We start from the raw sequence: 12,314 nt of genomic DNA on the forward strand, positions 1-12,314 counted from the left end.
CACCCTGTTTTATTCCCCAAGGATTTATAATCTCACAAGTGATTTTACTCCCTGATTCGACCAATGACAACACGCCAGAATCCTTAGTGAAATAAAAAAAAAAAAAAAAGGGCAAGGAGATTTTTCTCCTTTTTAATGCTTTTATTAAGAGTGACCAGCTTGGGTGGTGCGCAAGCCACCGCTGCTTCCCGGAGTGGCACAGAGGAGGAAGAGTGGCAGAGCCAGGGATTCCATCCTCAGGGGAGCAGCAGGGGATTCCAATGTTCAATTTGACATTTTTGCTCCTCTTTCCAGCCGACATCTCCCTGGGTCAGGGTGAGAGGTCAGCAAGGTCTCAGCAGGCACTGAACTCAGTTGCCCACCCTTAGACGTCCACCTAGACCTTTGAATTCTGTGGCAGCTCGTCATTTTAGGGGTTTTCTTTGGTGAAGTGTTTCTATATTTGCATACAATCTCTGATGTCACTTCCTCCTCACACTCCCGGGTGCCATTTCCTAGGAAGCAGCCAGGGTGAAAACCCAACCCCCTGGAGAGGGATTTCCAACAGGTAATTAACAGGGGATGAACAACAAGTAATTGATTATCAAAGAGGTAACAATAAAGCCTGGTAACAGTGGGTTTAACTTTATCAACTCTGTAACTTTTAATAAATGGGTGATTTCTTATTCCTAACACTTAGTAGTTGTGATGTGTTTCTCTTTAGGTTTACTTAACTTACCTACTGTCTCCTCCCTAATCTCCTCCTCTCCCAAGCTGTCAATCCTCCCTATCACTATCCTTTTCTCCAGAACCTTCCCTGCCAGTTAAAAATTTGTCTCAAGGTGTACTCCCCACCGAGATAAAACATCTCTTGCCCACAAAACTATCGGGGCTCTTACCACAAAGGGTCTGAGACCTGCTGAGCCACTCAGATGCTCACAGGTGTATAGGATTGGATGGGATCCATCCTAGGGGGATGAGGGAGCTGTGGATGAGCTCCCCAGGCTGCTCTCCATCATTTACCATCAGTCCTGGCTCACTGGGGAGTTCCCAGAGCACTGGAGGTGCCAGTGTGAGCCCATCCCCAGGAAGGGCTGGAAGGAGGAGCTGGGGAACTCCAGGCCTGTCAGCCTGATCTGGGTGCCTGGCAAGGAAATGGAACAGATCAGCTTGAGTGCCACCACAGGGCACCCACAGGATGGCCCAGGGATCAGAGCCAGCCAGCAGGGCTTTAGGAGGGGTAGGTCGTGTTTGACCAACCTGGTCTCCTTTCATGGCCAGGTGACCTCCTGATGGATGCAGGAAAGGCTGTGGATGTGTCTGTTCGGCTCCAGCAAGGCCTTTGGCTCTGTCTCCCACAGCTCCCTCCTGGAAAAGCTGCAGCCCAGGGCTGGGGCAGGAGCACTCTGTGCTGGGCTCAGAGCTGGCTGGATGGCCCAGAGAGTGGTGGGGATGGTGCTGCATCCAGCTGGGGCCAGGCACCAGGGGTGTCCCTCAGGGCTCTGTGCTGGGGCCAGCTCTGATCAATGTTCTTATTGATGACATGGACGAGGGGACTGAGCCTTTCATCAGTAAATCTGAGATGACACTGAGCTGGGAGCTGTGTCCATCTGTTGGAGGGTAGGAGGGCTCTGCAGGGAGACCTGGAACGGTTGGATGGATGGGCAGAGTCCATAAGATGAAGTTTAATAAATCCAAGTGCCCAGTGCTGCATTTTGGGCACAGTAACCCTGCAATGCTCTGGGCTGGGGACGGTGTGGCTGGACAGTGGCCAGGCAGGAAGGGACCTGGGGGCACTGAGGGACAGCAGGCTGCACATGAGCCAGCAGAGGGCTCAGGGGGCCAAGAAAGCCAATGGCTCCTGGCCTGGGTCAGGAATGGTGTGGCCAGCAGGAGCAGGGAGGGCATTCTGCCCCTGCACTGGCACTGCTGAGGGCACACCCTGAGTGCTGTGCCCAGCTCTGGGCCCTCAGTTTGGGATAAGGATGATTTGGTTGATAAGGTGGTGTCAGGTCGCAGCTTGGGACTTGATGATCTCCAGGGTCTTTCCCAACCTGATTGATTCTGTGATTCTGTGAAATGTCCCAACCTTTTTTTTCCTTATGTGGAATAATTTAGACTCTTTATGGAGAATGCTAATTTATAACCAATGATCGTTTACCCTATGTAGTTAATCAGGATCAGTCTTTGTTACTTTTTGTTAATAAGATGGCCATTTGAATGTAAAACAAGTCAATTATTTAGGATTAAGCCCCCTTTCAACTGCATTGAAGGAATACTGAGTTTCTCAGATTTGCACAGAAAAGCCTGGAAAGTAAAACTATACTTTTACAATACTGGATTGTAGCTTTTTAAATCTGAAACATTAGACATCTATGATGAATTTTTCTGGGTTTGTATTACAGTCAGTACTGGTAATTTACTTTATTTTCTTCCAGTTATTAAACTGTTCTTATTTCAATCCACGGAGTTTCGTTTCCTCTGTTCCTCCCTGGTACCCACATGGTACCCAGCTGCCAGCTGGGATTAAACCATGAGAGCAAAAATGACATTTCATACACTGCCTGTGCTATTTCAGGATCTCCTGTAGGCAAATGAAAAACAAAGTAAAAAAAAAATAAATCAAAGCACTTCTCATCTTTCATTAGAAACTTTATTGTATTAACCTACAGGGATGTGAAGTGAAGTGAAATATATGGTAGTGAAAGGGAGAATGATGAACATCAGTCATCTTTGGAAAATATATATATGTTTTCACAACAAAACACTTTTTTTTGTTACAACTAAGAAAAAAGAAAGCCAGGCATACTTGATAGGTTTTCTTTAAAAATACAATACAGTTCAATCATATCAAAGTGAAGTGTTGTGGGCTAAAAAACAGCAAAGTTATGTTCAGTGCTCTAGCACTAGCATGAGTGTATCAAATAACATGATTTTCTCTATAGTAATTGATAAACATACACTCATTTCAGTAATTTCAGATACTGTATATACAATCTTTCATATAAAGCATTTTTTGTCAAAACTAGCTCTGTGATGTTCAGTCTGGACTTTGGAGCTTCGGTGTAAGAATTACTATTTGGACACATATTGGATAAAAAATTGCTGTTAGTTTACTTGAAAATCCAAGATATTTAGAGTAACACATTCCTTGCTTTTGATTTTATCCTAACTTCACTTCAGTATGAACGTGCAGATTGTCTCAGCAGAAAGTGTGAGCACTTTCAATGAAATCTTCCTTCCTGTAATCTGCAGGTGCATCTCCAATTAAAGTTAATGGAAGTTCTCTGGGTAGATCAAGATAAGGACAGATTATATGTGTAACAGTGTGTTGTGATTAAAATCTTGGACATAGCAGAAAGCTGTGGGGTTTGTTATGCCTCTAAGTGGTCTGAATTAATAATGCCTACAGTATTTAAATCCTAAAGTTTATACTCACTACTTTAAAGACAGCTATTGACTTGGTGTAGCTTTTTACTGAAATGGTGACACGTTGCTAGGGGAGAGCTACCTCCATTTTCAATGCTACGTTTTGTCCCTACTGAAATGTGAACATACAGAGAGGCAAGGCATCCCTCTCCATTCCTGCCTGCGGTGAAGTGAAGCCACTTCTCTGAGTGCTGCCTAAAGCTGCTCCATCCCCTGGGCCCTTCAGCCCCCTCCAGCCTACAGAATGCACCTCCAGAAATGTCTGGGTTGTGGGAGGACCTCAGGGGGATCTACACCAGAGCTCTCTGGATTTTCACCAGGATTTCTGCTGGGGGCCTCTGGAGCTGAGAGCAGAGAGCACTCCAGGAAATAAATCAGTGTTCTGAGCACCTCACCAGGCATCACCCTCTGAAGTAAATTCACCAGCCATCTGCTGGTTTATGCAGACACTGCTGCTGCTGGCTACACGGCAGGAGTTGCACCCACATGCAGGAAGGCAGACCTCAGTCATGTGCACATTTAGAACACACACAATGAGCAAAATCGCAGTACACTCATCTACTTTCATTAATATTTGACTGAGTATTTTACTTGAGGATATGCGACGTGTTGGAAATTTAAAAAAACCTCCCAACATTGATTCAGCTCTTCCCTTTTCCGTGTGAAAAGAATTGTTTATATGATGAAGATAGTTTACCTAGTGGTCTTCAAAAAGAGCAAGAAGTTTCTGTGAACTCCCAGTTGCTAAATGCAGTATTTTCTATTCGTGGCTTTAGAGAAGAAAGGTTTTATTTTAAAGTCTGTTTCACACAATACAAAATAGAAAGTATATACCAGTAGCTCTACATTTCACCTAGATGCATACAAAGCCAATCAATACTTCATTTTAGACAGGGATTAAATGGCAAGGAGCCTTAGAAATCTCCTAGCTAATATCTGTACTTTCCAAATCCAAAGGTAATGGAAATCTTTATTCCAAGGATGTACCAGGAATGCCCAGGGAACTGCAGAACAGCCAGGATCCTTCTCCCCATCCATCAGTGACACAGCAGCCCTCAGTGCTGCAGAGGCACTGCCAGGTCACATTAAATGCTGGCACCTCACTCTTAGCTTCCTAAAAATATCTTTTCTCTGGGAGAGGATATCTCACCTATAACAACCATGCAATCTTCAGGTTGATGTGTTTGGGGAAAATTCTGTCCAATGGACGGATCCCTTGCTGAATTTAATTTCCACCGAATTGTGCAGCTCATAATAGATTATTTTGGAAGGACTGAAAGCCTTTTATGGGAAAAGGGGCTGTTTTGGGAAGATGATCTCCATCCACACGATCAGCAGAAGAAGCTAAACTTCAAGGAGGAACTGGTTTTTACTTTGTTTCTGAGTTCCTGTTGTCATTCTCAACAAAAAACACCTTGATTTTCTTCCCCCAAATGAATGAATCAGTCTGAACTGTTGGGTATTTTTTAATCACCCCTGATTGACATCACTGTGAATTCTTACTTTGATCCTCTTGCCCTGCCCAGAGGTCCCCTTGAACCGGACAAACAAAAGGCCAGTTGGCAAAAATGCATAAGAAATGGACACACACACACTAGAATATTTTTTTTTTTCAGTTACAAGCTAGCTCACTAAAAACACAGACACACAGCGTAAAAATGGAGAGAGAGAAGTTAATGAAGGTGAGGGGGGTACATGTGTCACATTATTAGCAATGCAAAAGACCAGCTTAAGCATGTGTTTCCCTACATCAACTATAAAAAAAGAAAAGGTGCCTTTTTAGCAAGTATGCACAGAGTTTGCTTAGTTATTTCGAAGAAAAAAAAAAGAACACTTGACTATCTTTATCCTATATTACAGTAAGTATTACTACCTTTTTATAAAATGTAAACCCTTCCTTAGAGTTAAGATTTACAGAAGTCATCACCTTTGTCCACTCCTTATGTAATCAGTCTGTGGTGACAAAAATAAACTGATTCAATTTACATATTTTTTGAAGTAATAACTGATATGTTTTGGATTATTAGTTTGTGTGTGGCAGAAACAGTGGTCAGAACTGCAATGCATGAAGCTGAACTGTAGCAAAATACTTGTTGAAGACTGGTGCTGGGTCTACAGTGCTAAGAGATCTTGAAGCATCATGTAAATATTGATGTATGCAATCATTTTATCTCCAGAACTATTCAAGCCAAGATACATCCACCACCTGCAATGGACAGCAAAGCTTGATGGTGGATTTCCCAAACAACTGCAACACTGTGCTTTCCTTATCCCCATCACATCTTGTTTCTTGTAATATGTCTTGACTAAATATAAGAATGGAAGGTAAAGTTTGGCAAGGCAGTTTTTCCTTCTACTAGTGAGTAACTGGTGAATCAGATCACCTGTACAAAGTGGTATTTGGTAAATTGCACTGTCCTGGGAGTATTACTACTCTGGAACGTGACAGACATGAAGCCTATATTTGAAGTTGCTAAAATGTGATGTTATCAATACTAATCCGCAAACTACTATTTTTTTTTAAGCCAGTATACTACAGTATAAATGTGCTGCATACCTGTTTCTATAAAATTTACTGCCATGAAAAAGAGAAAAAGAAGAAGAATCAGGATCCCCAGAGTGTGGCATTTGTCCATCTGTCACTTGTATACACAATACAGACCTCGTGCTGAGATTCTGCTTAAGGTACAGCAATTATCTGCAGGACAGATCAGGAGCCGAGAGCGATGGTAAACGAGAGAGGAAGGAGCACGACCGTGCCACTCTGCCCCTTGAGAGAGTCCCAGGGCTGCAGGAATCGGCTCCTTGCGGGGTCATTTGCTGCTGACCCCCTCTGTGGAGGGCGTGGGGCTCTCTCTGACGGGGAGCAGGTCGTAGTGGCAGGGAATGTGGCTGTTTTTTGGCAGGTCGTAGGGATCCTGGCCGAGGCGCCCGCCGCCGAACGCGCCCTGGACGATGCTCACCGTGGGCTCTGTGAGGAGAGAGAGCATGCACTCAACGCTGGGCAAAACACTGAGATTTTATTTCAGTTTCTGCTTCAGCAGGAAGGTTCCTCATCGTACTGAGTCCTGAAATGCAGCTGTAGAAGCACAGGTTGGTGTTTTTGCCTCACGCTTGCAGCAGGGCGCTGCCATGAGTTTACTGACAGAAACAAGACAGCATCTCTTCTTTATGTGCTTTTAATTTCAGCAAATTAAAAAAAACCCAAACCAAACAACAACCTGAATTTGAAGGTTTCAATCAAGAACTTTGTAGCAGTCCTTAAAAGCAGAATGGGTATGTTGATGGATTTCAGTGATCTCTAATTGCACGCAGAAAAGGAAAATACATCCCGTGACACAGGACACAATTTATTACAGCCCAGAGATGATCAGGATAGCTACCACTCCACAGGACCCCAAAGTTCTCTGTAATTAGAGAAATATAGCAGCTAGGTAGGGCCCATATTAGTGGAATACTGTGTCTGTGGGTGAAGATGCTATTTTATTCTCATCAAGAGAAGGAAACAGAACTTCAACCCTCCCATGGATAATTCTTCAGTCTAACCTAGAGCTGGACTACATTGCAATCAAATGCTGAACTTACGCTGTTGGTTAAAGGAAAGCTTTCACACCAGAGTAATTCAGAGGCACCTGCAGGTGACAGAACAGAGGTGAAGGTACTTCACACCCTGTTTGTGTGAATTACACCCAATAAGTAAAAACACTTTTTTACAGCTTTTGGGCAGAACACGGAATCTGAACGCGTAGCTTTGTTCTCCCGGTGGTTTTCACGCGTTTCGATGAAACTGAATCGAAGGTTAAAAAAGCCCTCTGCGCTCTTTGCTCCTGACCCCCAGCATCCAGAGGTGGATTTTGTACCTACCAACTTCGTAGACGTTCCTGCTGGCTGTGGCAGAGCCGGGGATCTCGGCGTAGGGGGAGTCGCGGCGCGCCGGGGACTTCATCTCCACGTAGCCACATTCCGAGGTCTTTGGCACCAGAACTGGTGGGTCCTTGATGGTAGCATAGGGGTTCTCAGAGCTGCTCAGTGAGCAGTTACTTAGGTTGTACTCCGAGTTCTTCACCAGGTCTGCAAAGAGAAAAACATGTTACTGTCTCGGGCATGCTGTGTGCCATGGACATGGCTACCAAAAAAAAAGAGGGTTTTTGTTTCATGCTGAGTTCTAAAAAGTGACTCAGAAGTGAATATTTAAATGGAAACCAGTTGTAATGCCTCAAAATCATCTGCAACAATCAATGAGAACTTCTCAGCTGCTATGCCCTTTAATAGACTTCATTTTGTCACCAGCAAATTACTGTTGCAAAATCCGAGCATCTTCAATTCTGGTTAAAATAGTGCCTGGCATTATACAGAGATAAGCTGAAGAATCAGTTCTTAACAAGCACTTCAGAACAGTTCCTTCCCCTCCAGGTGCTGAACTCAGGACACTTAAAATCTGTTCCCAAGAGCAATGTCTGGGTGAATATTCATGATTTATTTATAGGGATGGCTTGGGTGGCGCAAAGTTTGGGTATCTGAGTACACAAAAAGAATAACCAGCTTCTTCTAAGTTTCTGTAAAGCACATACAGGAAAACTGGCAAAGAAACATCAGGTGGCTTGTGATGTCAGGATTAGACTGAAGGATGAATAACTGGTTTCAGAGATGCATTTGCTTGTGCTGGGAAGCAATTTTGTGGTGTTTGTGTTACTTTTTGTTATGTTATTTAACATGAGACTTCTTCTTAGCTCATTCCTGACTCCATATCCAACATGAGACTGACCTGGTGGACCTGTCAGTGGATGGGTGCTCATGATTTTTGTGACTATTTTGAACTGGGCTTTCTGTAAGCACAGAAGAGTAGAATTGTTTAGGTAATAAAAAACCTTTCAAATCATTGAGTCCAGCCATTTCTGCAACACTGCCAAATCCATCCCTTAACCACATTCCTAAGTGCCCAATGCCAGCAGGGTGGTACAATGTAAATAAAGTCTTGTGAGAAAAGTGGGTAATTCAGAAGATCAAGATACCAGATCGCTACCCTGAATTTCGGAAGCTTTTCACTCCTGTCTGTATTTTGATATCCTTTCCAGGGGCCTGCAGTGGATGTGGTGAAGGTTTGTGGTCATGCAGACCAGGACCAGCTGGAATTGCCTTTTAAAGCCTTTCAGCAGAGGCAGCATGTGTTCTGCAGTCTAGAATTGAGCTGTGCTCTGACTTTAGAATGACAAAAACCATTTGATCCGTGTGACACACAGGGGACTTGAAATGGCTTGGTTTGTGGTTTTCTTGGTTAAAAAAAAAAAAAATCCAACAACCTCCCTTCAAAAAAGATAAAAAACCCACATCAGCAAACAAACCAATCATGCATTTGATTCAGTGTCCAGGAAAAATTTAGTTCTAGAATGATTTTTTTATATTTTCTTCACCTATAAACCAAAGGTAATTTGGAAGAATAAAAGGCATGTCTATGTAGTTCCATATAAATACATCAGAAAACAACCTCACCTTTCAGGGACTTCCCCACATATCCCCTATCAAGTCCAAATGCACCTGAGGAGAAAATGATACCAAAAAGAACAGAGTAGTTTTAAAATCAAAGAAAACAAAAGTGATTAGACAACAGCTTGTAAATGTTTAAGAATTGCCTTGGGACTCATTTCTGCCCTAGCTGAATAATTCTCTCATAAGGGCTGTGGAACTGCCCAGGATGGGGGTACAGAAGCACTTGTGCTATTTGCTTCCACATTTTCCAACAGGAACAGGGGAGGTGGGTCATAAGGGACCATTAAATGATCTGAATTTATCTGAAGTTTGACCTCACATAACACCAGTTACTCATCTTGCTCCAGTTCTCATTCCTCTGCTTCCAAATTTAATCACTCCCAAATCAGCCTGTTCCAGCCCCAGTGGCCTGAACACCTTGCACCTGAATCTACAGCTCTGCAATTACCTGTTACTCTCTGATTTCCCTCAATTAAAGTAAACAGCTGAGCACAACAGCTGTCTTCAGAGACCTGGCACTTTCCTGCTTACTGATCTATTCAAACAGCTTTCATTGATACTGTGGAGAGCTCATTTTTAATTAGGCTGTATTGTGGTACTATGCTGGAAGCATTATAAAAGCCTAAAATGGTTTTATCCATGCACCATCTAAACAAAATGAGTAGTTTTCAAGAGTTAAGTGGTATTATTTTAAGGAGGCCTAAACATAATTAATTTTATTCCTACCCCATCTTTATTTACTAGATCTCATGTCACCTGTGCTGTTGTTTTCACAAGTTTAATGCCCAGGTCACCAGCCTTGAGTGACCCAAGTAATTCCATTTTATTTTCTAGCAAACAGACACAATATCAGCATTCATCCACTCCTCTGGAACCTCCCTGTTGCTCAAGATCTCCTGCCTTGGGTTAACCACAGCAAGGGTCACTTGGGAGCATTTAGTGCAAGTTCAGATGCTCTAAGAAAATACAAAGCTGAATGTTGAGCATTATGACTGAAATCCCTTCCTGAAAAAAAAAAACCCAAAAACCAACAAACAAAAAATAAACCAAATCCCAAACCAAACACAACAGATCTGAGCCTGAACTGTGGTTTAACCAAGGTTGGGGAAGAGCAGTGAAAAAAACAAACGGTGCTGCAAACATTTGTTCTGAATCCCAGGGTCTGATATGTGTAAACACCAGAAATGAAGGAAATTAATTTTTTTTAATTATACTGCCACTGAAAGCCCTTTTTAAGGCTTTCACTGGGCAGTGCAGTCCAGCATTTTTGAAATGCATGAGAGTGGAAAAGGGTGAAAGGCAGGATGTAGCAACTCCCTCACCATTTCTTGGGAATTTCTCTTCTTAAAGACAATTCTCTTTTAGCAAACAGGAGGCTTAGCTGGGAAGATCTACTATTTACACCTGAAGTGGCTCAGGTAATGAAAAAATACTTTTTAAATCATTGCATCTTGTGGTGATTTAAAAAAAAAAAAAAAAGAATATGTGCAATCTTCCCTTTATTTAATAGGAATTTGTAATTTTGTCCAAGCAGATCCTTGCTATAAAAACCCCATTTGTCAATGAAACTAGTGAATAAGCAAATCTTTTAATAAAAATGAGATATTTTACACGCCATGTCTGCACTGGGCATCAAAAACTGTTCCATCATTCCTCACAAGGGGTCACTTTTTAATCTCTTCCTGCCTTAAAGGATGCATCCCACATACAGTGAATAACATTCTCATTCTCCTCCTCCCTTTTTTATTTTTTTTAATTTTATTTTTACCAAACTCATTGAGGTAGCCACCGTGTTTCCAGTCTGCTGGCAGTGTTCCTGTGTAGTCCATGATAACGCTTCGTTTTCCAGGCTCTGCATTTTTCAGGTTCACAAACAGCTGGCTGGTTTTTGCCTGTTCCAAAGAAAGAGAGGCAATAAAACTGAAATTGCAGGGAAGATGCTGAATTTCCAGGTGGTAATCAGGAAGAGCAAAAACAAGCCAGACAGGAGAGATGAGGGAACAATGTAAAATAAACTAAAGCAGTTTCCGTGTTTTCCTTGCTTTACCTTTGCCAAGGTCAGTCTCTCCATGTTGGTGACATGGGGTGGGCTGGAGCACTGGGTCAGAGTGTGGTAACTGGGGTTAGAGAAATAGCGGCTGTTGACATTTCCACCATTGGTATGAGGGATGGTATCTGGAAAGAAAAAGAAAGGAAAATCAACAAAAATATGGAATTCCTTTCATAAGACACGTTTTTGGCAGAGCTGCACTGATTTCCAAATCTGACCTAGGGATCCCTAAAAAAAAAAACCCAACAAACACAAAGCTAAGCATTTTTCATTCATTCCAGGAAATGAGAGATGCAGGGCAGTGAGTGAGAAGTCATTTCTTCACTTTCAGCAAGGAGCATTCACAAGTGTAACCTGCTAACTTAACTCCTCTCTCAGAGCTGTGGTCCCTTGCTCTGTTTTTCCTTTCTAGCCACCATTGCAGTCACTTGTACCATCAGGTCTGCATCCACATTTTCTGGTGCTCCAAGAACACCAGGACCTTTGCTGATTTGCTTTTCCTTGACTCTGACAAGTCTTCCTGCTGCCTTCTTCAGCTGCTGCTTTCCTTGACAGTGGTGTTCAGAAGGCACAATTGCCCCAGGTTTCATGTACCCATTGAATCCCAACTCACAGGCACTACAGTAGGCCAAGAACTCTTGTTTGTTCCATTGCTCCTTCCCTTAGTCAGTTTCAAACCTTTTTCTGTCTGTTTCTCTGCAGAATCTTGCTACTGATAGCACGAAATCCTGATTTGCTAAACTCTTCCTCTATTCAAGCTGTTGGCATTGAATTTGAAGTCCCTTGTAGAAACCAGATTTTCCCACATTCCAGCTGTATATAAAAGCAGGCACAGAGGACAGAAACGTCCATGTTTAATGCAGAAAAAAATTTTCAGGGTGTGAAATGTTGCACAGGAAGGCGAAGTAAATGGTCACTTTTCTTTAGAATGAAGACATTTTGCCAGGGTGTGCCACCTTCATGCTATCAAAGAGCAGAAATATGTGAATTCAAGCCCTGTTAGGGGCAGATCTGAGCACAAAGACAAGAGATGGAGGGGAAAAAAAAAAAGCCAAAAAAACCCAAGTATTCTAAACATGACATACCTGAAATGGTGTAATCTGCATTGATGACCCTCATAGCAGGGGTGTAGGTCACGGTGGGCATGTGTGTCTCCTTCCCTTTCTGCTTCTGCCTGTAAATGATGAACAGCACCAGCAGGAAGAGCACAACCAGGACGAGAATGATGATGCCAGCTATGGCTCCTATCTGGTAGGAGTCAGCAGGGAGGGCAGTGCTGGTACGGCTCAGGCTGTTCAGGTTGCCCACTATAACCACACCAGCTGGAATAGAAGAAGAAAATGGAAATAAATGGCATAAACCCGGGGGG

General features: G+C 42.9%; 1 protein-coding gene across 1 annotated transcript in view; it reads right to left on the minus strand.

Annotated features, from left to right (window-relative positions):
• Positions 1–2,618: 2,618 nt before the first annotated feature.
• MEGF10 (multiple EGF like domains 10) overlaps positions 2,619–12,314 on the minus strand; it is an 85,931-nt gene continuing 76,235 nt past the window's right edge. The window contains exons 20-25 of the mRNA XM_054653396.2: positions 12,031–12,267; positions 10,943–11,070; positions 10,664–10,787; positions 8,899–8,943; positions 7,273–7,479; positions 2,619–6,379 (exon numbers count right to left, since the gene is read on the minus strand). Of these exons, the coding sequence (XP_054509371.2) occupies positions 6,222–6,379; positions 7,273–7,479; positions 8,899–8,943; positions 10,664–10,787; positions 10,943–11,070; positions 12,031–12,267 (899 nt within the window). The 3' untranslated portion in view covers positions 2,619–6,221. The remainder of the gene's footprint in view (positions 6,380–7,272; positions 7,480–8,898; positions 8,944–10,663; positions 10,788–10,942; positions 11,071–12,030; positions 12,268–12,314) is intronic.

This window comes from Agelaius phoeniceus, chromosome Z (assembly GCF_051311805.1).
Source record: "Agelaius phoeniceus isolate bAgePho1 chromosome Z, bAgePho1.hap1, whole genome shotgun sequence".
Taxonomy (NCBI): domain Eukaryota; kingdom Metazoa; phylum Chordata; class Aves; order Passeriformes; family Icteridae; genus Agelaius; species Agelaius phoeniceus.